General features: G+C 61.9%; 3 protein-coding genes across 8 annotated transcripts in view; 2 read left to right on the top strand and 1 right to left on the bottom strand.

Annotated features, from left to right (window-relative positions):
• AP3D1 (adaptor related protein complex 3 subunit delta 1) overlaps positions 1-2,034 on the top strand; it is a 39,654-nt gene extending 37,620 nt beyond the window's left edge. For all 3 annotated transcript variants that reach the window (XM_027585183.2, XM_027585182.2, XM_027585184.2), the window contains one exon: positions 989-2,034. In XM_027585183.2, the coding sequence (XP_027440984.1) occupies positions 989-1,084 (96 nt within the window). In that variant the 3' untranslated portion in view covers positions 1,085-2,034. The remainder of the gene's footprint in view (positions 1-988) is intronic.
• Positions 2,035-3,243: 1,209 nt separating this feature from the next.
• On the bottom strand, positions 3,244-5,820 carry IZUMO4 (IZUMO family member 4). Of its 3 annotated transcripts, none has more exons than XM_027585364.2 (10): positions 5,520-5,819; positions 5,327-5,407; positions 5,157-5,228; positions 4,842-4,868; positions 4,736-4,745; positions 4,457-4,504; positions 4,358-4,372; positions 4,091-4,108; positions 3,866-3,880; positions 3,244-3,547 (listed from the first exon to the last, which is right to left on the bottom strand). In XM_027585364.2, the coding sequence occupies exons 1-10, from the start codon at positions 5,731-5,733 to the stop codon at positions 3,457-3,459; spliced, it is 591 nt and encodes a 196-aa protein (XP_027441165.1). In that variant the 5' UTR covers positions 5,734-5,819; the 3' UTR covers positions 3,244-3,456. The 3 variants fall into 3 exon arrangements, with proteins under 3 accessions (XP_027441165.1, XP_027441163.1, XP_027441164.1); XM_027585362.2 differs by having other exon boundaries at positions 4,670-4,745; positions 5,520-5,817; XM_027585363.2 differs by having other exon boundaries at positions 3,414-3,547; positions 3,866-3,953; positions 4,670-4,745; positions 5,520-5,820.
• A 320-nt stretch (positions 5,821-6,140) lies between these two features.
• MOB3A (MOB kinase activator 3A) lies at positions 6,141-22,525 on the top strand. Of its 2 annotated transcripts, none has more exons than XM_027586397.2 (4): positions 6,141-6,296; positions 14,701-15,247; positions 18,531-18,733; positions 21,383-22,525. In XM_027586397.2, exons 2-4 carry the CDS (start codon positions 14,827-14,829, stop codon positions 21,410-21,412), a joined length of 654 nt encoding a protein of 217 aa, XP_027442198.1. In that variant the 5' UTR covers positions 6,141-6,296; positions 14,701-14,826; the 3' UTR covers positions 21,413-22,525. The 2 variants fall into 2 exon arrangements, with proteins under 2 accessions (XP_027442198.1, XP_027442199.1); XM_027586398.2 differs by lacking the exon at positions 6,141-6,296 and adding an exon at positions 6,374-6,642.
• The last annotated feature ends 1,803 nt before the right edge of the window (positions 22,526-24,328 follow it).

The following is a 24,328-nucleotide window of genomic DNA, read 5'->3' as shown; positions in this document are numbered from 1 at the left end:
GGGTTGTGTGTTTGGATCTAGAATTTCCCTGGGGGGGTGGGGCGCCTGGGTGGCTCAGTCGTTAAGCGTCTGCCTTCGGCTCAGGTCATGGTCCCGGGGTCCTGGGATCGAGCCCCGCATCGGGCTCCCTGCTCCGCGGGAGGCCTGCTTCTCCCTCTCCCACTCCCCCTGCTTGTGTTCCCTCTCTCGCTGTCTCTGTCAATTAAATTAAAAAAAAAAAAAATCTTAGCATTTCCATGGGGGCAGATCTTGCATTTTTTTGCTGAGATGTTCTGTTTTCCTGTTTGTTTCAACAATGTTTGGGACTGCTCACTGGGGATCCCCCTGGTAGGTGCTTGCAGACCTGTGTCAGACGGTCCCCGGCTGCCTCGGCCTGGCCTGGCCTCTGCGGTCTTTTCTGCTGAGCTGAGCTGGCGTTTCCCGGGTCTTTGGATGTGGAGTTAACTGGGGCCGTGTTAATGGCTCTGCAGGTGTGAGCACAGGCCGCAGGTGCTGGACCTCTGGTTCCAGCGCACATCTGTCTTGTCAGGGTGGCCCAGCCGCAGTGCCCCGGTGCATGCATGCGTGAGGGGGATGTTCATGCGTCCTTAGTGCCAGGGAACCACCCCAGCGGTTCCTGGATAACTTCACAGGTTGCTTTCCCCACTGGCCTCTCCGGGATCTTCGAGGCTCTGGATGCTCCCCCCGAGGTCCCCAGTGAGGATGCAGGGATTTGCCTGATTACCCCGCTCTGCCCAGCCCTCACACGGCATGGGATAAGGGTTCTCCAGTTCTGGTCTCTGTCCTTAGTCTGCCCTGGGCCGCCCTGCGCCTCGGCCGGTCTCCTCACTTGTCCCAGGCAGACACTCCATCTGACCCGGGGCGCCTCCCTCATTTTGGTTCTCAGAACACTAAGGAGGGCACTGTGAAAAGTTAAAGGATGAACATACCATCACGAGGCAGTGTTTTCATGTATTTTAAAATTCTGGGGTGGTTTTCTCTTTTTCAGGGGGAGAAGTCCGTATCCGTTGATGGGAAATGCAGTGACTCGACGCTGCTGAGCAACTTGCTGGAGGAGCTGAAAGCCACGCTGGCCAAGTGCTGAGCCTGGCCTGTGGCCTCGCCGACACACGGCGCCCACTGTTGACGTGGCGAGGTGACGCGTTGCGTTGATGTATCTTGTCGCTGTTTTTACTTTGACTCTTTGCCACTCTGTTTGGCGAAAAGCCCTGATGCCGTCCCCACCGGCAGGGCCCCCGCTAGCAAGGCCGGCCACCTGAGGAGCAGGCGTCCCCGCTCTCCGGGCTGCGGGCGCTCCGTGGACGGCGCAGAGTGGCGTGTCCTGCTTCCGTGAGGCCGTCTGAGTCCCACGAGGCCCCCAGACGCCCCGCCCGCGGGCACGAGCTCACTGCGGAGGTGTTCCCCTTCCCCCTCCCAGCCGTGGGTCAGGACGTCTGGTGGCCAGAGGGTCGTGCAGGCCGCTGTCTGTCGTGTTCTCTGCGTCCTACCTGCGTGTTCATGTGTCGGACAGGGGGCTGCCACCCGCCCTGGGGGGCCAGTCAGGATCCCTGATGGAGCAGGACCTGGACCCTGTTGGTTTACGGTTTTTTTCCTGTTCAGTGAGATGTGTGTCCGTCGGCATCGTTTGGTGGGTGGTGGGACTGTTTGGGATTCCAGGTCCTTCCTGTCGCTGGATGCTCCACAGGGTCTGTCCCATGTTATGCCTGCAGCTGCTGGGAAGGCATACTCCTGGGGTGGCACCGTCCTCTGGAATGTACCCCACGGGGTGGGGCACAGGGAGCCCGGACCACGCCCCGTGAGATGAGCTCAGAGGTGATGGTCCTCAATGACGTAACTTCCTTTTGACGAACACTGTCACTTTAGCATGTAGAGTAACCTATTACAGAATCCTGTGCGGTGATTCTAGAACCTCAGAATTGTATGATGTGTTATATAAGAATTGATTTGCTATCGACATTCCCAGATAAAGGAGAGACATATCACACTGCTGTAATGATTTTGTGTCAAGATGATCCAATAAACTTGTAAAACAGACACTTAACCTGTTGGGTGTGCTGCCGGTGCCAGCGCGCGCCCGGCAGTATAAAGGGGTCTCACAGCCGGGGACTCTGGACGGTCCTCGAACTGCCAGGGGGCTGGCTGGAGTCTGGGGCTCCCTGTCCCCTCCTGCCCATGTGCTCTTCCCCACATGATGGAGGTGATGTCACCCCCACACACCGTCCAGGCGCCTGAGCTTGGGCGGTGTGGCAAGGAGCTGCCTGACCCACGGGCTCCGGGGGTCCACCAGCGATGCACAGTGGACATGCCCTCCCTTCCTTTCCCAGGGCACCCCACTAGTGAGGGGCATGTGGGTGAGCGGCAGGAACAGGTGCTGCGAGGCAGGCCCTGCTCATGTTGGTCTAATTTGCCACGTTTCCACTGGCTTTACTGACACCACGTGGACAAGGGACAATTCGAGATGAGTTAGGCTGGGTCAGCAGACAGAAAGCCAGACCAACTCTAGCTGGAATCGCAGGCGGGAGAGTGCGGAGCCCAAGCACAGACGAGGCCCCGGGAGAGCCGGGCCTTGGGCAGACCCACCTGCCACCAGCGTCCCTGCTTGACAGTCATCCGTCCAGAAGCACCAGCCACAAGGCGCTCTCAGTCTTCTCAGTGGAAAGAGCAGCGTGTCCCATACCATGTCAGACCCGATGCTGATGCAGCGAGGGCGGCACTGGCCTGGCCACCAGCCTGTGCCCCCAACACCCATCCCCTTGGATGGGCGCTCGGCCCATGAGACTGCTATTCTCCACAGCCCGCCAGCATGTCGCTCCCCACGCGCCCTGTGGACTTCTCCTGACCTGCACGGACCGCTGCCAGCACTTCCTAGCATGAGGCCACCTCCCAGCAGGACTCTGGTCCCCGAGTCCCCTGCTTGTCTGCCGCGCAGATCAAGCACTTGGAGCCTCTCATAAGTCATGTGGAGGCTTTGCAGAAGGAAACAACGCCAGGGGACACTTCCCGTGCTCCTGTGGCTCAGGTTTAGTCCAGCGTGGTATGAACCCCAAGAGATACCTAAACGCCCTGGTTTTCACTTTTGAGTCCTCAGGAGCACCCATCCGCCCACAAACTTGTTTCCGTCGAAGTCCACCTGGATGTGTTTAGATGGATTGCACTGAAATGGGCGTGGACATCCCTGGGCCCTCAGTCCTGCCCCCCCCCCCCCCCCCCCCCCCCGTTGCCCCGAGAAGGACCGCTCTGTGATGAGAAATGTCAGGGACATTTAATCATTGCATCCAATAGCTCTGTGACCCTGCCCGACAGAGCCGCAGAGCCCTCCCGGGGGCCCCCAGGCTCTGATGGGAGTGGAGGGACTCAAGGCAGCAGCAGGCCTGCTCCATGGGGTCAGGCTGGGACAGTCCCGCTGAGTCCTGGCTCCACTCAAGGCAAGGGCCGGTCTGGCAAACCCGGTGGTTGTCAGTGCTGTGTCAGACACTCGGAAGCATTTTCTAGAGTCAGGTTGGCCAGGTGTGGGGGCTCGAGACACGTGAAGCTTGGTGATATCAGACTGTTGGGGAGACATGGGTGCCCTCAGCCCTTCTGTTCCTGCTCCACCTCACAGCCCCCCCCCCCCCCCGAGTCTTTGCTGGGGCCCTGGGGCCTGTGACAGGGCTGCAGACAAGACCATCAAAGCTCAGCTTGGAGGCCCTGGCTTGTTCGAATCCTCTAGACAGCACTGGGGTCACACCTAACACTCCCACAACAGGCTGCAAAAACTGGGTGGGGGGCTTGGGCACATTGGCCATTGGGCTCTGATCTCTGGCTTAGGCTCAAGCCCTGTGTGCGGAGCCCACCGGGGCTCCCAGCCTCCCTCTGGGCCACTCACAAGGCTGGAGTGGTTCTGTGCGTCCAGGGGAGGAGGAGCTGATGTTTATTCGTGAAGTGATGACTTGGTTGTGGTTGTGAGGTGACATCTGGCTTGTCGCGGGTGCAGAGATCCCTGCCGGCTGTGTCTGCCCTCTCCAGCCCCTCCCAGTTCACCCCCACCTCCCTTTCAGAAAGCCTGGCCAGGGCTTTGGAGAGGACAGGCCGGGGTGAGGGGGTGGCTTACCTTGTGTTCGTGTCCTGTCTGAAAGACACGACAGGGTCCCACTTGGCCCTCAGGTCCCTCCACTGGGGCAAATCCATCATGGGGGCCCTCCCCAGCGCTGACCACCGTCCTGCCCCCCCTTGTGCCCGCTCAGCCCAGAGGCGCTCGCGGAAGGAACGGCTGCGGTCACGGGCACGCGAGCCAGGTGCCGCTCCTGTGCCTGCGCCGGCTCACACTCACCCACGCGGGCTACAAGCACACTCACTGCCTTGGATAAAACTCACGTACTTGTGCCACTTATTTCTACAACGACAGCAGCGTTGGACTCAGGGGCTGGCAGGGCTGGAGGTCGGGGTGCCCTCCCGGAGCCCAGCTGCCCCAACTCACATGTACAGGAGGAGGCCCTGTACGGCTGTCTCCCACCGTGCCGAAGACCTGCGGGCGCGCGGGCGTGGAGACTGGAGATGGGGAGGCCCCGGGCCCAGAGCCCTGCCCTCCCCGGGTGCTGGGAGGCCAGGGAGGGGCGGAGGAGGGTCCCAGGCTAGCCTCAGACCTCGGGCTTGGGGCCCCCGCCCCTCCTCACCCCAGCCTGAGCCCTACTCGCAGTTGTAGCCAAAGCAGACGACGTGCGAGTCGGTGCAGTTGGTGCAGGAGATGGTCTCGTACCGGAAGATGCCTGCATCACAGGAGAGACCGCGGCAAGCTCCCCCGCCTCGGCCTCCAGGGCGGCCGCCACCGCTGGACCCCACGGGCTGCAGGGCGGCTCACTCACCACAGTGACGCTGACAGTCAATGCGGCCTGTGGGGGGTCAAGGGGACCAACCTGTCTGTCCCCGGCTCCAGCCCACCCTTCCTGCCCTGCAAGACCCCCCCCCCAGGTGGTGCTCAGCCTGGGATGGAGCAAACCAGTGTGGGAGGGCAGCAGCAGTATTCACCCATGCCGCCAGGGTCCGGCAAGGCCAGGGGGCAGGGAGGGGTGGGGTTTATCCACGAAGCCTTGCCGCTGCCCGCGGGACGAAGGGGCCCTGCCTCGGGGAGCTGCCTTTCTCCCCTCCTCCACCCACCCCCGGGCCCTTCATTCGCTCACTTTCGATGATGGCATTCTGGATGAGGTGCACCTGCTCCCGAAAGATGGCTCGCAGCTCATTGGGGAAATACCCTGCCGCGGGTGGGCAGGAGGGAGGTCAGGCTCGGGCGGTGGGAGGAGGGGGGCAGTCTCCGTTTCCCCGCGCGCGGCTGTGGCTGCCGCCCGCTTACCGGGGAAATACATCTTGCCCTGGTACAGCTGATCCATTTTCTGGTACACGGCATTCGCCACTTGGTCCAGCTTCTCCTGGGCTGGGGGCGGGCGGAGGCAGGTGAGCGCCTGGGGCGGGGGCGGGGGGCGGTCCGGCGGGGCCGGGGGGCCGACAAGCGCCCGGGCGGGCCCCCCTCCTCCCCCCGCACTTACTGATCTCCGCGGGGATGGCCAGGTGCAGCTCCTTCATCGTGTCCTGGCTCCAGTCGGTGAGCAGCGAGCCCGACACGGGGATGTCGCCCACCCACCAGGACTTGAGGTTCACGTGATGGCGGTAAAAGGAGAACTTCTCCGAGAAGTTGCTGTGGCAGTGCAGGCAGCCGCGGGCCAGCGCCGCCGTGAGGCCCAAGCACAGTAGCAGGGCCATGGCCCGCCCGCCGCCCACCACCGGCCGCCCGCCGCCCGCCGCCCGCCGCCCGCCAACCAACGGCGCCTCCCGTGCCACGCCCTCGGCACAGGCCCCGCCCCCGGCCCCGCAACGGACAACTGCTGGCCCCGCCCACGAGCCGCCCCGCCCAGGGGAGGCTTCGGCCCCGCCCTCAGGCCGCGCCCCACGCATGCGCCCACGGCACGCGCTAGCTCCTCCTTCCGGGCTGGCCCAGGCGGGAGGACCGGCTCCGCGTTGCCGGCACTGCGCAAGCTCCGCCCCCGGCCTGGAGCCGCTGGCACCAGCCAATGGTGTCCCGGCCCGTTTCCGGTTGCCAGGCAACAGAGAGCGCGGCTGCGGGGGGCGCCCCCCTTGTTCTAGACCTCGCCCCACCCCGGCTCGGCTTCCGGGGAGGCCCGGGCCGGCAGCGGAAGTACATCTGTCGGGGCGGGGGGGCGGGCGGCGCCCTCTGTTGCTCCACGGCTGCGGAGGGGACCGGGCGGTGGACGCTGGACGCCGGACAGCCGCGAGCGCCGCCCGGCCGGTTGGGCGTGAGACCGCAGGTGGGTCCTCTGGGGGGCGGACGCGGGCGCCGGGGAGGCCGGATCTCTCCCAAGCGGCAGATGCGCCCTCTGCTCTTGGACTTGGCTCTGCGGCACACGGCCCCCCGCAGCCGCGTCCTTCCTCCCGCCCCCACCACACGTGAAGTTCGGGGCTCGTAGCGCGCTCTGCAGGCTCAGCCCGGAGGGACAGCGAAGGTCGCAGCCCTGGCCGACAGCGGGGCAGCGCCCCGCAGCCTCCCCGGAAGTCCGCAGTGGACCTGCTGAGGACTGGCTGTGGCCGCGCGTGTTCGTGGCCGCCTGTCGGGGCCCGTTCTCGGAACGCACTGAATCGGTCTGCTGGTTACGGGTGAGAACAGAGCAAGCGGGCGCCCGGCTTGCGCCTCCGCTCCCGCTGCAGGCACCACGCCCTGCAGCGCCCTCTTCGCGCCATGCCCCCCACGTGGCGTGTCCCCTCTCGCTCACCCCAGCGGAGCTGAGTTGGCGGGTGCCCCAGCCGAAGGCCCCGTGTGGCGAGAGCCCTTTAAAGCGGGCCTTGTCCAAATCGGGATGTGCTGCAGGCACCACATGCGCACCAAGTCCCAGACACAGAGGGCGCCTCGTTTTTCCAAAGAAAAGAGGCAAAACGTCCGTAACGTCTGTATCCGCTAGGTGTTGAAATGATATTTTGGTGTTCCTGGGTAGAATGTGATATACGGTATTAATAGTAACCTCACCTGTTTCTTTGCACTTCCTCGCTTTTTAGCAACGTTAGTGGAAAATCTGAGATCTTGCCCATGGCGCATGTTAGAGTCCTAGTGTTTTCTGTGACGTTCTTTCCGCAAATGTCAGTCCAGCTCCTGATTTCACAGGATTCATTGTTTTCTGTGGCTTTAGTTAGTTCTTAAACGGGGTAAGCTCCTCAAGGATTGAACCAAATGCTCGGTGTATTGTCATTGAATTAGTGTTGGTTATCATTTTGTTTAAATCGAGGTTCAGAGCAGAACAGAGTGGAAGGTGGAGTTCCCCCAGGCCCCCTCTCCCTGTAAATGCACAGCCTCCCCCATGACCAGCCTCCCCGCCAGAGCCCGATGTTTGTGACAGCTGACGGACCCACACTGGGACATCGTGAACGACAGGCCGCGGGTGACGCCAGGGCTCACTCTCGGTGCCGCACACCCTGTGGGTTCGGACGAGTGTCACGGACAGCGGTCCACCATCACAGCGTGGCACAGAGCAGTTCCTGGCCCTGCCGACGCTCCGTGCTCCTCCCGATCACTCTCCCCCACCCCGGCCACCGCTGATCCTTATACTGACTCCCAGTTCTGCCGTTTCCAGAACGTCCTAGACCCGGAACCACACGGTGTGCGGCCTTCTCAGCCCGGCTGCTCTCACCCAGGGATGTGCCGCTGAGGTGCCTCCGTGTCTCTGCCTGGCTCGATAGTTTTTATTTGAACCTCTCTGCAGGGAGAGCGTGTCCTTTCCATCTTTACATCTCTCAGAACGCTGATGAGCACAGTGTTTGTGTACCAGGCGCCCCGAGTAACCTGGCGAGTTGAATTCTAGGTACACCGCCCTTCTCTCTCTCTCTCTCTCTCTCTCTTTCAGCAGAAGCAAAAGTGGTTATTTTACTTCCTCAGGGAGTTCTCAGAAATGCTAGTCCAGTTCCTGAACTTTTTTTCTAAACAATTTTAGTCCGTTTGTTTCGTATGTACAGACACACCAAAGCCAAGGCAACTCAGTGAAGTCAGCTATTAATCACGTTTCCGGGAGCTGTTCTCCCTTCTCCAGAGCTTCGTAAAATGGAGCTTTAACAAAAATTCCCCAAGCAGCTGGCTCAGAGCTTGGGCTTTTACTCAGGGAAGTTTTAGACGTGCCCCAGCTGGAGAGCCCTGTTCCTGATTTCCTAGAATTTCGAGGTTCAGATTGCTTAAGCAGAAAAGGCAAATCCAATTTCAGAAACCAGATTCTGGAAAGGAGACAGGCGCTTCTGCGTCTCCTGAGTCCAAAATAAGACATCTGTGACGGGGTCACTATGTTCAGGGCCGTCCCGGGCACTGTGGGGGATGAGCAGCATCCCCGGCCCCGTGCGCTCGGTGTCAGGAGCACCCCAGGGGTCCCCAGACATGGCCCAGCATCTCTGGGGGCAGAGTGGCCCCAGGGAGACCCCCAACAGAGCTGGGCGCCGGGCACGGCACCCTGGAGAGAGTGCAGTCCGTGAGTGGACGGGCCTGGCCTGCTGCGGACACGCGGTGTCCCCTTCAGACCAGGGTCTTCGCAGAGTCAAGGGCACGTCCTGAGCATCCTGATGCTAAAAGGAAGCTTGGACAGCCAGTGGGGGAGTCCGTGTTTGGACAGCAGTGAGGGGGCTCTGCTTCTCATGTCCTGCCCTTCCTGACGTGCGGGCCTCTGCTCGGTGAAACAGGCGGGGGGCCTCGCGAAGAGGCGCAGCTCCCAAACCGACACCAGCATCCCTGCCGGCTCGCTGGCTGTCCCCCAGGTGACGTGGTTTTGTCAAACAGTATTTCAGTACTTGTCCCCATGGTGGAGGGGGCGTAGAGTCTGTGCGGGCCCGTGTGCACCCAGCACTCCCTCCGCCCTGGTGCAGCACAGGTGGGAGGCACAGGACACCTGGGCCCACATCCAGGCCCCCCTGCTGTTTGCTGTACGCTCTGACACTGACGTCCTTCCTGCCTCTCCCGGCTTCTGGGAGTCCCAGGTAATCCTAGGCGCCCCTCAGCTCGTACACCTGTCACCCGCTCTCTGCCACTGTGGTCGCATGGCCCACTTCTCCGTGTGTCTGCGTCCAGATTTCCCTGTTCTTATAGAGATGCTTGTCATTGGGCTGGGGCCACCCTATCCAGTGTGACCTCATCTTTATTTCTGCAAAGACCCTATTTCCAAAGAGGGTCCCATTCACAGGTGCCAGTGGTATGTTTTGGGGGACACGATTGAACCCATAACAGACGGATGGGGAGTGACTGCTGATGGGCACAGGGTGTTTTTTGAGGTGATAAGAATGTTCTAGAATTGTGGTGATGTTTGCCCTACTCTGATTTTATTAAACGCCATTGAATCGTATACTTTAAAATTGTGTGCTATTTACAGTACGTGAATTATATCACAGTTGTTTATAAAAGGGTTGTCAGGAGGGCTGAAGTATGCAGAACCCCTTGAGAGCGCCTGGCCTGGTGTGGTCTCAGCAAACCACTTCCTGCCTTCCTACAAAACAAATTGGGGAACTTCACCCCAGAAGCAAAGACATGAGGGCCAAATGCCAATAGGACGCCGTACCCCGTGGTGGGGGGCGGGGGCTGGAGCCACCTTCCTGTGAGTCCTGCAGGACGGCAGGTGGCTTCCCACCCAGGGAGCAGTGCTGATAATTAAAAATCAACGTTTAGGTGGTGGAAGACAGCTCTGGGGTGCGGCCTTCTTGGGCAGGACTGATCCTTGGGCTTCGAGCATCTTCGAGCCAAACACTCTGCTGCCCGGCCGGGAGCCAGGGTCTGCATGCTGGTCTGGAACACATGGGGCCGACCTCTGCGGTTGGGGCCTGTCTGTCTAGACCCCCCGGCTCCAGCGCAGTGTCCCCGGAGCAGGGGCGCGGCCGCGGCTGAGGCAGGATGTGGAGGCACCGGAAGGAAGTGGCAGGGGCCGCGCTGCACCTCCCCAGGAGGGTCATGCAAGGCAGCTGCTTGGAGGAACTGTGTTTTGTTTGGTTTTCAGAAAAAGAGAGGGGGAGGAGGCTGTGTGTTGGGGCTGGGGAGTTTTGTCATCTCACCTTCATCAGTCTAGAAGTTTCTAAGTACCGCCCACATTCGTCTGAGGGAAGAACCTGGGCCACCAGCGGAGCCCTTAGCGTTGAACCCCCAGAAGCCTGTCCCACCCCTGCGCCATCCTCGGACGTGTCTGGGAAGAGCCGGCAACCAGGGCTGGGGGTGGTGATGGGGGGTCGCCTCCTGCGGCGCTTCTCAAGGCAAAGGCACTCTGAGGTGGCCGGCCACCCCTCGGCCATGGGGCACGTGTGTCCCCATAGAAAGCCCTTTGCATGTGAGGGGAATTCCATCCATCAGGGGAGTTTTGCAGAAAATCCTCGCCCATTCTGCGAGGAGACAGAGAGCGAGCAGGAGGCCTGTCAGCCCTCCCCCCATCTTCCAGAACTGGCCTGGTGTGCATCTGGTCCCTGGCATGGAGGCACGTGGACCCTGTCATGCCCCTGAGGCCCCCTCCCATCCCACAGGGCCCGCTTCTGTCTGTGCGGGTTGCGGGTCCCCAGGTGACGTGGTGGCAGGCCAAGCTCCCAGAGCCGCCCCGAGAGGCCCCAACAACAGGGCAGTGGCGGGTGCCTTTCCCCTGTCCTGGGATTGCTGCCTGGGTGCAGCTCAGCTGCGGGGTACATGAGGAGCCCAGAGATCAGGCGGCGCACGGCAGGAGCCGCAGTGACCCCAGCCCGGGCGGACGAAGGACGCAACCCCCACCTCGTCTTCTCAAGCAGAAGGGTGTTTGCAGGTTGAAATGAGACCGTCAGTGCAGAAGTACGCGAGCCCTGCTGTCAGGCGGCGAGGGCAGAGGTGACTTGCTCTTTCCATCGGTCCGCAGGGGATTGCTGCCCCTTGACCTGCACCCAGGGTGACCTGAGAGTGGCCAAGTTCGCAGATTAACCACCGGGGCAGGTAGGCAGGCTGCTTGGGCGTGATCGGTCACAGGTGGTGGGCCCGGGGGTCCCCACCGGCCTGTCCAGCGCACCCGGCCATGGTGCGGAGGGGCCCTGGGCTGCAGGTGGGGTGAGTGTGGCTGCACCTTGTGCTCTGAGGTGCCACCTTCCCACCATCCAGGCCCTGAGTGCCTGGGCCTGTGCCCAGGCCTGGGACCTGGAAAGCACCCCAACCTGTGTGTGCAGGGGTGCAGTAGGGGAGCAGCCCCGACCCGGGGGGTAGCTGGCCCTGCTTTGGGGTGAGCCCGATGGACACCTGACTCATGGACAGCCGCTTTGCCATGGAGGCGTGTGTCCTGGCAGAAAGGGTGGTGGCTTCACCCACGCAGCCCAGGGTTCAAGCTCAAGGTCCTCCCTGCCCGGTGATGGAGCTAATCCTTAACTGGGTAGCGCCGAGTCACTGTCTTTAATGCAGGGTCTTTGACTCTGCCCCCCGGGGGACACTGGGCAGTGTCCTCACGACTGGGGGTGCTGCTCAGCCCCCCACAGCACCCGGGACAGCCTGATGTTAGCAGGGCCCAGGGTGCAGACCCGGTCCGGGCCCGTGTTCCCTTCTGCTCGGTGCGGCTGCCGCATCTTTGGAGGGTGTCCAGGAAGTGCCTGGCCGGGAGCCGGCACGGCAGGAAGTGACGGGAGCAGCCGTGGGGAAGGAGGTGAAAGCACCTGTGTTCACGGCCACGCGTCCCTCTTGCTTCAGAGCGGGCCTTGTCTGGAGTCGCCCACGTGGACTCACACCCCGTGTGGCCTTCCGTGTCTGGCTCCCTTCCTGAGCGTTGTGGGCTCGGGGTCCGGCCCGGGGCAGTGTGTGTGGGCGCCGACGCTCCCCTGTGTGGGGGACACAGCTTATCCACGCATCACCTGCTATGGACGTTTGGATTGTTTCCACCCTGGGGTGATGATCATGAATCGTGCTGCTGCGAAGTGTGTAAGTTTCTGTGTGGATGTTTGTTGTCACTTCTCTTGGGGGTGGACCCGGGAGACAGCCCTGTCTAACTGCTGGGCTGTTTCCCCAGCGGCTGCCCTGTCTTAGGCTCCGCCCAGCCACGCACAAGGGGTCCGATTTCTGCGTGTCATCATGGGCCCTGGTGATTGTCCTTCGTGGTGACAGCCGTTCTCGTGGAGAGTGGTGGTTCCCTCCCCTTCTCGGTGGGGTCTCTCCCGTCCCTCTGGCTCCATTGTCTTTGGCCAGCTTTTCCATCCCTGACACTCGCTTCCGGTGTTCTGCGTGGTTTATGCTGCCTTGAGCAGACCTTCCAGCACCCATGCTGCACAGCTGGGCCCAGAAGGTGGTCGGGCTTCGCCGGTCAGCGCAGAGAAGGGGAGGCCTCGGGCCCACGTGTACCCAGGGCCTGGATGTCATTCACAGCTACTCTAACCAGTGCTCATTAGGATACCGTGTGTAGCCTGGGACTGTTGGCTCCTCAGGGTTTCCTGGGGCTGCTCTAACAAGTGACCACAAATTTCATGGCCTAAAGCAACACGGATCTGTCATCTCACGGTTCTGGAGGTCACATTCAAAATGGCACAGGCAGGGCTGGTCCCCCCGGGAGACCCGGCTCCGGCCTTTCCCTGGCCCGCAGCCCCCCCTCCATCCTCACCGCCAGCAGCGCGGGGTCTGCCCATCTCTGGGACTCCCACCCTCTGCCTCCCTCTTGTGAGGGCCTCGTGAGGACACCGGGAACCCAGGGTCACTCCCACCTCGGGGCCATGACAAGGTCGCCTCTGCCACGTGAGGGGACACATCCCAGGTCCCGGGACCATGATGGGGAGGTCTCTGGGGCCTTTATTCTTCCTACCACGTCCTCTCCCCTGACCAGGGCACATCGGGTGCGTCTGAGCCCTGTGAGCAGGGGTCCCGGGGACACACCGAGGGCGAGGCCGATGCTGGCCAGGTCGGGCAGCCGTGGTGGGGGGGGGTCGCTCCATATCTGCTGCCGCCTCCCATCTGGCCCCACACCCCTCGGTGACCCCAGGAGGACCAGCTCTCGAGGCCCTGCACGAGTGTTGCGGTCCCTAAGCCCCAAGCGCCCCGTGGGTCTGCACAGCCACTCCACAGCCGCAGGGGCACAGTCGTCCGGCCCCAGCACCGGGTTAAGCCGTTGGCACATTTCGCGTGGCATCTGGAACGCCATTGCTGGCATGGGGGGGCCAGCCTGGCCTTTGGCCGCAGGGTCTCGGCTGAAGGTGAAGGAGCATGGGCACACTGCCGCTGCTTCCCGTGTGGCCCCCACGGGAGGGGCACCGGCTCTCGGGGGCCATGCCTGCCGCAGTCGGGACAAAGCTCTTACCGCACGCTTGCTGGCAGCCGGGGCACCCCTGTTGTCAGCCCGACAGCTTCGTCCCGGGGACCCTGCATACGCTCGCTCGGCTCCGCCGTTGGCGGAGGTGCTGACATGGAGTTGGGCACTCTCTGCGGAGGCCGCCCTCGGTCGGGGGGAGGGGGTGAGGGGTGTGCCCATAGAAGCAGGTGTGATGAGGGAAGCAGAGGTCAGAGGGGGCGGGGGGGCCTCCAGAAGCCGGGAGAGGCAGGAGCCCCCAGGAGTCCCGTCCCAGATGTGGAACCTGCAGAACTTTCTGCAGTCGGGCTCCTAGGAGCCCTAGGTCTGGTAGGTTGCTGCAGCAGTGTGCTGGGGCTGGAGGGGCGGGCCGCCTGGCAACCAGCCAGTCCCGAATCAGAGGAATGACCTCCACAGTTTAAGCAGAGAGAAACCGGGCGGGCGTTTGCTGTGCCGTAGATGGTGATTGGGCGCAGGGTGTGTGATGGGGGTGGGGCCGCCGGCGGGTCCTTCCACTTCCCTGTTGTCTGCAGACTTCCCCTTCTGTGCCTTAGGCCTGGTCAACTGCCAAGACCCCCACCCCGCCGGTCCCTCCGCGCCCGGCCTCCCCTGTCCCAGCCCGGCCCATGCTCCCAGGAGCCATGGTCCCGTGTTGGACGGGCCGGACCCAGACAGGCTCGTCCAGGCTTCTGAGACAGGCACTGTGGTGGAGGGCGTCCCCCCAGAATTCATGTCAGCCCATTGGGAATGGGGCCTTTGCACACGTCCTCGGGCGGCAAGACGAGGGTGTCCTAGATTAGGGTGGGCCCCGATGCAACGAGGAGATTTGGGTGCAAATGTGGGAACACAGAAATTATCCTTTCCCGTCTCTGGAGGCCAGTGCCCCAGCCAGGGTGCGGGCAGGGCTGGCTCCTTCAGAGGCCGTGGGGACGGCGCTCCTGCCTCCGCCCTCTTGCATTCTCCTTCCGTGTGTCTGTCTCCTCTTATCAGGACAGATGTCATCACACTAGGGGCACCTGGATGATCCAGAAGGAGCAGAGCCCAAGATCCTTAATCACGCCTGCAAAGAACCTTCCTCCAAATGAGGTTCCGTTTGTAGGTCCCAGGGATGTGGGCCTCTCTTCACGGAGGCCACCACAGACCCGCTGCGGGCCGCCTTAGCTTCTGTGCAGATTTCCACACTCCGTCCCGCAGTACAAGAAGGCCTCCGGGCATGGGGGAGATGCCTCCAGCTCTGGCTTGTCGGGGGCTGTCTCTGCGTCTTCTGCTCTGAGGCAGTTGGGACCTGCCATGGACCATTTTGTCCGCGGAGGAACTGGTGCCGTCTTGGTGAAACTGAAAACCACGAGTCCTGGGAGCCTCCCAGTCCGGCCCCCTGGTGCTTCCAGAGCGGGGTCTCCAGAAACAGCTGACAGGTCCTCCCCTTTCTGTGTTGCAGGTCTTAGCGAAGGCCTGGGGCCCAGCGAATCTCCGTCGCCTGGGCTGCCACCTGACGCGAACATCCTGCCCGGGCCCCTCTGCAGAGGCGTCGCCAGGGAGCGTGCTGACCGGGCAGGGGGCCGAGATGTCCAACCCCTTCCTGAAGCAAGTTTTCAACAAGGACAAGACCTTCCGCCCCAAGCGCAAGTTCGAGCCGGGCACCCAGCGGTTCGAGCTGCACAAGAAGGCCCAGGCGTCGCTGAACGCGGGGCTGGACCTGAAGCTGGCCGTGCAGCTGCCCCCTGGCGAGGAGCTCAGTGACTGGGTGGCCGTGCACGTGGTGGACTTCTTCAACCGCGTCAACCTCATCTACGGCACCATTGGCGATGGCTGCACGGAGCAGTCCTGCCCGGTCATGTCGGGTGGCCCCAAGTATGAGTATCGCTGGCAGGACGAGCACCAGTTCCGCAAGCCCACGGCGCTGTCGGCCCCCCGCTACATGGACCTGCTCATGGACTGGATCGAGGTGCAGATCAACAACGAGGAGCTCTTCCCCACCCACGTCGGTGAGTCAGGGGGCCGGGCGGGGCCGTGGGGGGCGCCAGGCCATTTAAAGTGTATGGTTTAGTGGCATTTAGGAATACGTTTGCAGAGTTTCAGAACATTCCACCCGAAGCAACCTGGTCCCCGTCAGCCGTCATCCCCACCCCCTGCCCCCGCCCCGGCTCCCACCCTCTCCTCTCTGTCTGTGTGGACGGGACTCCTCTGGGGACCTCCTGGGAGTGGGGTCCTCCTGCGGGATGTGTCCTTCTGGGTCTGGCTCCTCTCACCGAGCGCAGTGTCCTCGGGGTCCATTCACTCTGGTTGTTAGTACATTCACTGAGTTGTGCAACCATCACCACTGTCTAATTCCAGAACATTCCATCACCTGCAGGGAATCCCTTTCCCCAGAGTAGCCCCTCCCCATACCCCCCCAGCCCCCGGCCCCCACGAGCCCCCTTCCCGTCCGCGGATGAGCCTGTTCCGGACGTGTCACCCACGTGGACGCACACCCCACGTGGCCTTCTGTGTCTGGTTCCCTCCCTGAGCGTTGTGGGCTCGGGGTCCGGCTCCGGGGCCGCGCGTGTGGGCGCCTTGCTCCTGTCCGCGGCCGAGGGATGTGCCTGCATGTGGGGGACACATTCTGCTTTAAGTTAAGGACCCTGAGATGGGAGATACCCCTGGATCATCCTGCTGAGCCCGGAATGTCATCACAAGGTCCTCGTAAGAGGGAGGCAGAGGGAGATTGGACACGCGAGAGGAGAACGTGATATGACAGCAGGGAAAGGAGGAAGGGGCCGTGAGCTTAGGAATGCTGGCAGCTTCCAGAGGAAGCAAGGAGACGGATTCTCCCTGGAGCCTCCAGAGGAACAGTCCTGCCGGGACCGCGACCCCGGCCCAGTGACACGGACTCAGAACTGTGAGAGATGCATGAGTTGTTTAAGCCGCTGAGCCGGTGGTGGTCTGTGACGGTGGCACTGGGAGACTCCCCGCAGACGTGGCTTTCACGTCACTATCGGCGTTGACGTGGTCCCGGAACACCAGTCAGGCAAACAGATCTCCGGCCCAGCTCTGCACCCGCTCCAGCTTCTCCCCTGGGACCCCCCTCGCCGCCTGCACCAGGAAAGGGCTGACACTGGCAGAGGGCTTTCAGGGACCATCTGGGGAGAAGCCACCCCAGACTTGTCCTTTCCCAAACTCGGGATTCCCAGTGGTCCCTCCATCAGGTCGCCGGGTTTACCAAACTGGATGCTGGTGAGAGGCAGAGAAAAGGAATTGGGCAGGTGCCACACGGCCGCCCAGCGGGACTCTGAGGCCAGGCCGCCGTTCTTCGGGCTCTCAGCACCCCTGGCCTCTCCTCCGTGCTCACATCGGGGGGCCTGCCTGGCCTGGGTGGTACCTGCCAGCCCTGTTTCGGGACCCCAGCTAGGTGGCCAGAACGACGTGCTTCCCACAGGCGGCTGTGTTTCTCTGCTTTCTGTCTGTGGTGCTTCTGAGAATCGTGGCTGGGCATGCCTCAGGGTCAGATGTGTGGCTTGGCCGAGGGGACGGGTCACGTTACATGCCGGCCCCTGTGTTGGTTCTGCTCACACCTGTACACCCACTTAGGCCTCAAGCCACCGGCCTGTGCTCTTAACGTTAGACCGGCGGCAGGCCCACCTCTTCTCATGGGGACCAGATGGTAAATCTCTCCAGCGTCACAGGCCAGTCTGTGTCTTGACCACTCGGATCTGCACCGTAGGCCAAAAGACCCCAGAAGCAATTTGTAAACAAACGGGTGGCTCTGTGCCCCCATTAAACTTCATTTATAAAAGCAAGGGGTGGGCCAGGCACGCCCTGTGTGAGTATCATTGCAAGCCCGTGCAGTGGCCGTTTCTGAGCCCGTCCCGGCCGGGCTCCCCCTTCACCCAGGCTTGCCCTTGGTGGCTGCCCGGCCGGGAGAGGGACACAGAAGGGGCAGGGTCAGCGTCGGACCCAGGCCCCGTGTAGGCTCAGAGCTGACCAAGGTGTTCCATCCCGCCTTCCTCTGCTTGCCGTGGGCTTGATCCTCTTTCTGAGCTTATACCCTTTTATCCACCAGTCGAGGACCCAAGTGCATAGGGATTCCCACCTCCTCAAGGGGACCTCCCACCACGTGGCCTTCAGGGGTCTGCAAGGACAATAGCTGCTCCTCAGGTACCCACAAACATGGGTTTGTGGATGACCTTTGGGGTTCATCTCTGCAGAGTCAAGTGACGGGGAAAACTCAGAGGTCTCAGTGATGCTGAACAAACCTTCCATGGTATTAGCCCAGGAACTGGGCCCTGGTCACCATTCACAGATGCTTAGCACCGACTGAGTACAAGTGCCACTGTTCTGGGCCGAGAGGCCACCTGGACCCAGACACCAAGGAGGGGGCAGGGTGCACCCGGGAAGGCACGGGGTCAGGCTGGACCTGTCCCGCACAGCTCACGGAGAGCCTTTTCTTTCCCGCTTGCCCTCGGCTCCACACCCAGCAGGCCTGCCCCGGTTGGAGAGCAGCCGCGTGGGCTCCGTCGTGGCAGGGGCTCGCCCGTCTTCGGCAGCGTTACCTGTCCCGTGCACCCCGATGCTCACTGCCGTCCAGGTGCTGCGAGTGAGCGCCTGGTGCACCGCGGCCGCCCCGCGGCATCTCCGCGTGCACCCCCTGGGCTGCTAGCCCGCGGGCCGCTCGCGCGTTCTTCCCAGGCCTGGGCAGCCACCTGCGGGTGCTGGCTGCACCCGGCTGTGCTGTGGGACAGACACGTGCTTGGGTGGGGGTGCCTAACAGACTGCGCCGGTGGGGGGGGTGCTGGCATGGGGACCCCCCCCATAGGGGCATTTCACCACAGTCAAGAAAAATGAAGCATTAAACCCCACAGTAGGAGTTACAACGTGTGCACGTTCGCGATTAAGTTATGTCGTTGCTCGGATGTAGGTGACATTATAAAGATGCACTCAAGGTGGGGAGAAATACACCAAGTGAAAGATGGCAGACGTCAAAAAACACATTTCTATGGGTTGCCCCATTTTATTAGGAGAAATAAGCCTAACCAGAAATGCACGCCCAGGGCCCAGAACCTGCTGTGGGGCTCACAGATCCCTGGCCCGCGGATGCGGAGGGAAGGGGAGGGAGGGAGCGCTCCCCGTTCTGACGTGGGCCCCGGTCCAAGGGGGGGGCATGTGGCCGGCGCGTCCCCTGCGGTCCTGGCTCCACGGCGGGAGGGTGTCCCTGGTCCGTGAGGGCTGCGGGCCAGGGCCGGGGCGGGGGGCTGTTTGCCAACCTGTCTGAGCCCCTCGCCCTGTGTGCAGGCACACCGTTCCCCAAGAACTTCCTGCAGGTGGTGAGGAAGATCCTGTCGCGGCTGTTCCGCGTGTTCGTGCATGTCTACATCCACCACTTCGACCGCATTGCGCAGATGGGCTCCGAGGCACACGTCAACACCTGCTACAAGCATTTCTACTACTTCGTCAAGGAGTTCGGCCTCATCGACACCAAGGAGCTGGAGCCGCTGGTGAGCGGGGCGGCTGGGGGGTGGGGGCGTTGGGTCCCCGGCTCGGGTCCCCCCAAGCCCGCACGTCCCACTTGCGGGGCAGCCCGGAGCGGACAGAGTGAGCTGAGGTAGGTTCCTCGGATTTCGGCCCAAATTTGTGACGTGGCAACACTGGGCGTGGCGGCAGATGGAGGGGCCCCCGCTTGGATTCCCGGCACGTGGGACCCACCCGCTGGGGTGGTTTTGGGTTCTTTTTGCTCCCTGCCCCTGCTGGCGGGCCTGGTGGGGATGGGGCTGCCCACGTGAACACCCCGGCCCCCGCGAGAGGCGGAGGCCCTGAATCCTGGGGGCCTCCCCGGGGAGGTCACCCCTGTCACACAGCCCAGAGCCATCCCAGGAGGGGCCTGGAGACGTCCCGTCCTTCCTGCGGCTGTCCGCCTTGCCCTGTGGGAGACACTGGCGGGGGGGGGGGTCTCCAGTGCCGTAAACAGCAGCGGCCTGGGGGGCTGGCCCGGGGCATCCCCGTCTCCCCTGCCTGGCCGCAGAACAAGCAGTGATTTATTTCTAATTGAGGTAAACTTCACATAAATTAAAATCATCCGTTGTGAACTGAATGATTCAGTGGCATTTAATACATTCACAAGGTGCTACAACCATCACCATGCCTTCTAGTTCCAGAACATTCCATCACCCCAGAAGAAGCCCCATCCCCATTGGCAGGCACTCCCCAGCCCCCATCCCAGCCAACGGCACCCTCAAGCCCACCCTCCGGCTGTGGATTTGCCAGCTGGAGCCGTGCCAACCCCAGCCCAGACATGGCACGATTCAGGTAGCAAGAGTGGCTCACCGGGGCCCCTCCCCCCCCGCTCTCCCAAACTGCTGTGGGCTTTTAGCGGGACCTGTGAGGTCCAGGCGGCAGGGGGCTGCTCTCCAAGTACCCACCAGCTGCCACCACCGCTGGTCACAGGGGTGGAGAACACCCCCCCCAAGGAGGTCCAGGTGAGGCCAGTGCTCAGAGCCCCCCAGGGCCATTCCAGGGGGTGGGCATCCCCCCAAGCGTGGAAATGCTAGAATGTTCCAGGGCCCGTGGGCCCTGGGCTTGCGGGTTGGCTGCTAGGGGACAGAGATCATCACTCTGGGGGTCCCCCACGGCTTCCTTTGCGCAACCCCAGGACTCCCATGCGGGCTTTTGTTCTTCTTCTTGTTTTTCGGTGGATTTCTCCACTGATTCGGGTCTTTGAACTCTATTCTTGCCCAGTTTTCAACAATTGCTGAGTTATTCTTCACACAAACTTTCCCAGTGTCTCTGGGTCCTTGCAGGCTCTGCCTGTCAGTGGACTTTTCCAGAGTTGAAGTTACTGCAGGCATGCCTAATGGGGAGCAGGTTACTCCGAGCCAGTGGAATGTTCTGGAACTGGATAGACAAAGGGCACACGCCATTGTGGCTGTGAATGCTGATGAATTGTTCGCCTTACGAAGGGTACTCTTATGTGACGGTCACCTCCAGCCATGTATTACTTACAAAATACTGCAAATTGGAACCTGCAGTTTTATGATCTGCTTGCTTTTCTTTTTTTTTTTAACTTAGTGCCTTGATTCCCTTGTCATTTCTTCCACATCAGTGCTTAGAGTTTTTCTTGTTTTTTTTTAAGATTTTTATTTATTTGAGGGGCGCCTGGGTGGCTCAGTTGTTAAGCGTCTGCCTTCGGCTCAGGTCATGGTCCCAGGGTCCTGGGATCCAGCCCCGCATCGGGCTCCCTGCTCCACGGGAAGCCTGCTTCTCCCTCTCCCGCTCTCCCTGCTTGTGTTCCCTCTCTCGCTGTGTCTCTTTCTGTCAAATAAATAAATAAAATCTTAAAAAAAAAAAAGATTTTATTTATTTGAGAGAGAGAGCGCACGTGCGCACCAGAGTGGGGGAGGGCCAGAGGGAGAAGCAGACTCCCCGCGGAGCTGGGAACCCAGTGCGGGACTTGATCCCAGGACCCTGGGATCATGACCTGAGCCGAAGGCAGACGCTTAACTGACGGAGCTCCCCAGACGCCCAATGCTTCGAGTTCTTTCTGGCGCCAGGCAGAGGATAAAGCGCTTAAGCTCGTGACTTCCTGAGGCCGTGTGTAGATGAAGTGGGTGCTGATCTGCCCGGCTGCCCTGTGCACCAAGGCTTCCGGGCTCTGTCTTGGAGAACGTGGCGGGGTGCCTTCATGCCTAGCTTTTTTGCATTTGTCGTTCGTCTGTTGGGACAGACTCTTGAGGCTGCCATCACCGGGTCTAAAGGCTGTATCATAGTATTCCTCTTTGTTTCCAGGCTGCTTTCCAGAAGTTTCCTTGCAGTGTCCAGTTGACTGTAGAAGGCACGAATCAGTACACTGTGGCCCCGGGCTGACCGCCTGGTTTTGTGAATAAAGTTCTATTGGCATGCAGGCAGGCAGTTGTTTCTGCGTTGCTGGGGCCATGCTCCCTCAACAGGCCGGGACACTGCCTCTCTGGCCCTTCCCAGAAATAGCGTGCCACCCCGGGCCCACAGCGCACTGTTACCTGTCACATTGTTTGTAAGGTTTGGCGTTAAATGAGGCCCGCGGGCCCCTGGAGACTGGATCCCCTGCTTTTCCATTTGTGTGTGGTTTCCACCCCTTTTGTGTCGATACCTGACATCCTGCTTGTTCTTAACAGAAAGAAATGACCGCACGGATGTGCCACTGAAAGCCCCTCAGGCCCGCAGTCACTGAGGCTGTGCCCCGGGGACACCCGCACTCGAGGGCCACGGCTCCAGAACACGGACCCGTGCTTTATAGAAAGCCCAGCCAGTGAGCGAGCTCGGTGCCGTGGAGGCTGCACTGAATGCAGGGGTGGAGTCCTCCCCGATCCCGGTGGGCAGCCGCCGTGGGTCTGCACGCGGCCATCCTGAGCCCGGCTCCTTGACAGGCGGCGAACTTGAACTCCGTGGTTCTGCGTGTTGAGCACCTGGGCAAATCCACTTTGTGAACCACTAGCATTTGCCCTGTGGTTTGGCCCAGACCAGCCGCCGCGTGCAGCCAGCGCCCAGGGGCCCCGTGTCCGCTTCGCGACTCGCACGACGGGGACCCCACACCTGCTCCCCAGCTTTCCCGGGCCCCTTCACGGATCGTGAGAGATTGGAGTATTCTCCGTGTGAGTCCTCGTCCCCTTTAGAAAACTGTCTCGTCTCCCTTATGAATAACGCAGGATGAATCTCCCGTGGAACCCCCCTCCCGGGCTGGAACCTTTCAAATTTTGCCAAATGTTTAGCTGGAGTTAGCCTTTCTGCAGATGCCTGCCAACTTTATGTGGAAGCCCTGTGTTTGCGTGGCCTTGCGTGGCTACGGGACCCAAATCTCAGCACTGTCTCCCATGGACCTTGGGAGGGTGGCCAGGGCCCCGTCTGGGCCACGCTGAAGTGACCACAGGAGCCCCATTCTGCCTGTGCCTGCATCCCGCCCGCGTGCAGCGTCCTCAGTGGCCTTTTCCGTGGTACCCTTCCAGTCTGGACCGCACCGACTCTTGAGTGCCTCTGGGTGTCTGGGATGCTCGCAGGAGCGAGGAGCACCATCACCCAACGCCAACAAGTGCAATTAACATGACCTTGGCCTCGGTCCTTCTGGAAACCCCCGGGGTCCAGCTCGAGGAGGCCCCTTCTGATCGAATGTAGCTCCCTTTAAGTGCAAAACTTTGGCCAAGCACCATGACCACTGTGTCCCACGGCGCAGCCAGGTCGGGGAAGGTGGCAGGGACTTCTCTCCACCCTCCCTGCCCACGGCTCTTCCCGCACGAGCATCAGAATACACTGTGCCATCTGTGTACCCGTGTCTGCTGCTTGTCATTTCCACTTCCCTGGCCTCAGGGCCTGGTGTTGGGCCATGTCCCTGCCCTTGTCCCCGGGGTACCCTTGTCCCCACCGGCTGTGGGCTCGTGGCTCGCCAGAGTGCCCCCAAATGGCTAAACAGATACACAGAATCGGTGGGGTGCAGGCTGGGTGGGGAGGTCAGGACTGAGAAACTGAGGCAGGCGCATGCGCCCTCTCCCATTTCTGTTCTGTCAGCGTTTTTCCGGCCCTTGAACAAACATGATTTTAACTCTTGCCTTTCTGCTGTGTGAGAGGGAGCCAGGAAACAACCGTTGTGCGGAGCAGGAGAGCGAAACCAGAGAGGGGTTTCCTGCCAGCTAGCTCTGGCCGGGGGCACCTGGTTTGTGAACCCCGAGAGCCCTTTCTTCTCTGTGGGAAGCGGGACCGGATTGGGTTCTCTCAGGGGTCCAGGCTGGGGTCTTTGGCAAAATGGGAGCAGGTGGGGCTGGAGCCTGGGGCCGGGGCTGGCTGCTCGCCCCTAGAGGGCGCACCGTCTCCACGCGAGGGGAGCCGCCTCTCTGGCAATTACGTTATTTGGAAAGACCTCAAGGAGCCATTGTTTCCTTACCCACTGATTTTGCAAACGCACCACAACAGTTTCCAGAACCCGCTAAGAATTTGAGAGCTGTTGTTATTTGTAATGTCTGCCAAGGATGTCCCCATCCTGCCCCCGCCCCGGGACCTGGGACGGGTCCCCTCACGCGGCAGAGGGGACCTTGTCAGGGCCCCCGAGGTGGGGGTGACCCTGGGTTCCCAGGGGCCCGGCGTCCTCACAAGACCCTCACGAGGGCGAGGCAGAGGGTGGGAGTCCCAGAGATGGGCAGACCCCACGCTGCTGGCGGCGAGGATGGAGGGGGGCCGCGGGCCAGGAAAAGGCCGGAGCCGGGTCTCCTGGGGACCCCGGGGGGACCAGCCCTGCCCACGCCGGGGTTTTGGGACTTCTGAGCCCAGAACTGAGAATCAGTCCATGTGGTTTTAAGCCCTAAGTTGGCCGTGACCTGTCGCAGCGGCCGTGGGAGGCTCAGACCCCTGTTAGAAGGAAACGTTTTGCCCACAGAAGGCCTGGCACCCCTTGCCCTGGGCTCCTGGGAATGCCAGAGTCCAGAGTCGGAGGCCGGCTCCCGGGGGACCCCTCCCTCCACACCCAGAGTCACTCTTCCTCCCAGGGCAGGTCACCCCTGAACCTGTCCAGCCGGGAGAGGTGATGGGGGACAGGCGCCGGACTGGGAGGGGGTGGGAGAGGGCGGCAGCCGTGTTGCTGGGACCCGGCCAGCACACGAGGGACTGTCCTTCCAGTGGACGTGACACAGCAGGCAGCCTCTGTGTCCGGGAAAGCGCTCCTCTGCAACTCGGCAGCTGCTTGCTGAGCCCTCTGAGATCAGGAGCCCCCGCTACTGGAAATCTCCCCCCGGGGGCGGCATTATCCCTAGACCCACGCCGGCGAGCGTGGCAGCCACGAGCCCCCGAGGACAGTGAGAACCGCTCAGCTCCTCAGTCACACGAGCCCTGCTCAGCCGCATCCCCAGACGCTCCTGGTCGGAAGCAAAGTCAAGGCGGGGACGGTTCGAATCCTCCCCAGTTCATAACAACCGACGGCTGAGCCTGGGAACATGGTGCTGGTTCCCGTCCTGACCACAGAAGGGAGAGGCAGCGTGGGGCCACACGTGGGGGCGGGCTGGGCTGATGCAGGGCAGGGCTCCGCGGGAGGCCGGGCCCAGCATGGGACACATCGCTCCTGGCTGTCGGCGGCACTTACT

The sequence above is a fragment of the Zalophus californianus genome, chromosome 1, assembly GCF_009762305.2.
Source record: "Zalophus californianus isolate mZalCal1 chromosome 1, mZalCal1.pri.v2, whole genome shotgun sequence".
Classification (NCBI taxonomy): domain Eukaryota; kingdom Metazoa; phylum Chordata; class Mammalia; order Carnivora; family Otariidae; genus Zalophus; species Zalophus californianus.
This window is presented reverse-complemented; position numbering and strand designations above follow the sequence as displayed.

What these genes read in the sequence shown, in the direction of transcription:
- IZUMO4 (XM_027585362.2), bottom strand. Translation starts at nt 5,733, where the DNA reads ATGGCCCTGCTACTGTGCTTGGGCCTCACGGCGGCGCTGGCCCGCGGC. An exon ending in CCAGAATGCCATCATCGAAA is followed by an intron (nt 4,869 to 5,156) that starts GTGAGCGAATGA and finishes GACCCCCCACAG; the next exon opens with GCCGCATTGACTGTCAGCGT. An exon ending in TGACTGTCAGCGTCACTGTG is followed by an intron (nt 4,746 to 4,841) that starts GTGAGTGAGCCG and finishes CCTGTGATGCAG; the next exon opens with GCATCTTCCGGTACGAGACC.
- MOB3A (XM_027586397.2), top strand. Translation starts at nt 14,827, where the DNA reads ATGTCCAACCCCTTCCTGAAGCAAGTTTTCAACAAGGACAAGACCTTC. An exon ending in GCTCTTCCCCACCCACGTCG is followed by an intron (nt 15,248 to 18,530) that starts GTGAGTCAGGGG and finishes CCCTGTGTGCAG; the next exon opens with GCACACCGTTCCCCAAGAAC. An exon ending in CCAAGGAGCTGGAGCCGCTG is followed by an intron (nt 18,734 to 21,382) that starts GTGAGCGGGGCG and finishes TGTTCTTAACAG; the next exon opens with AAAGAAATGACCGCACGGAT.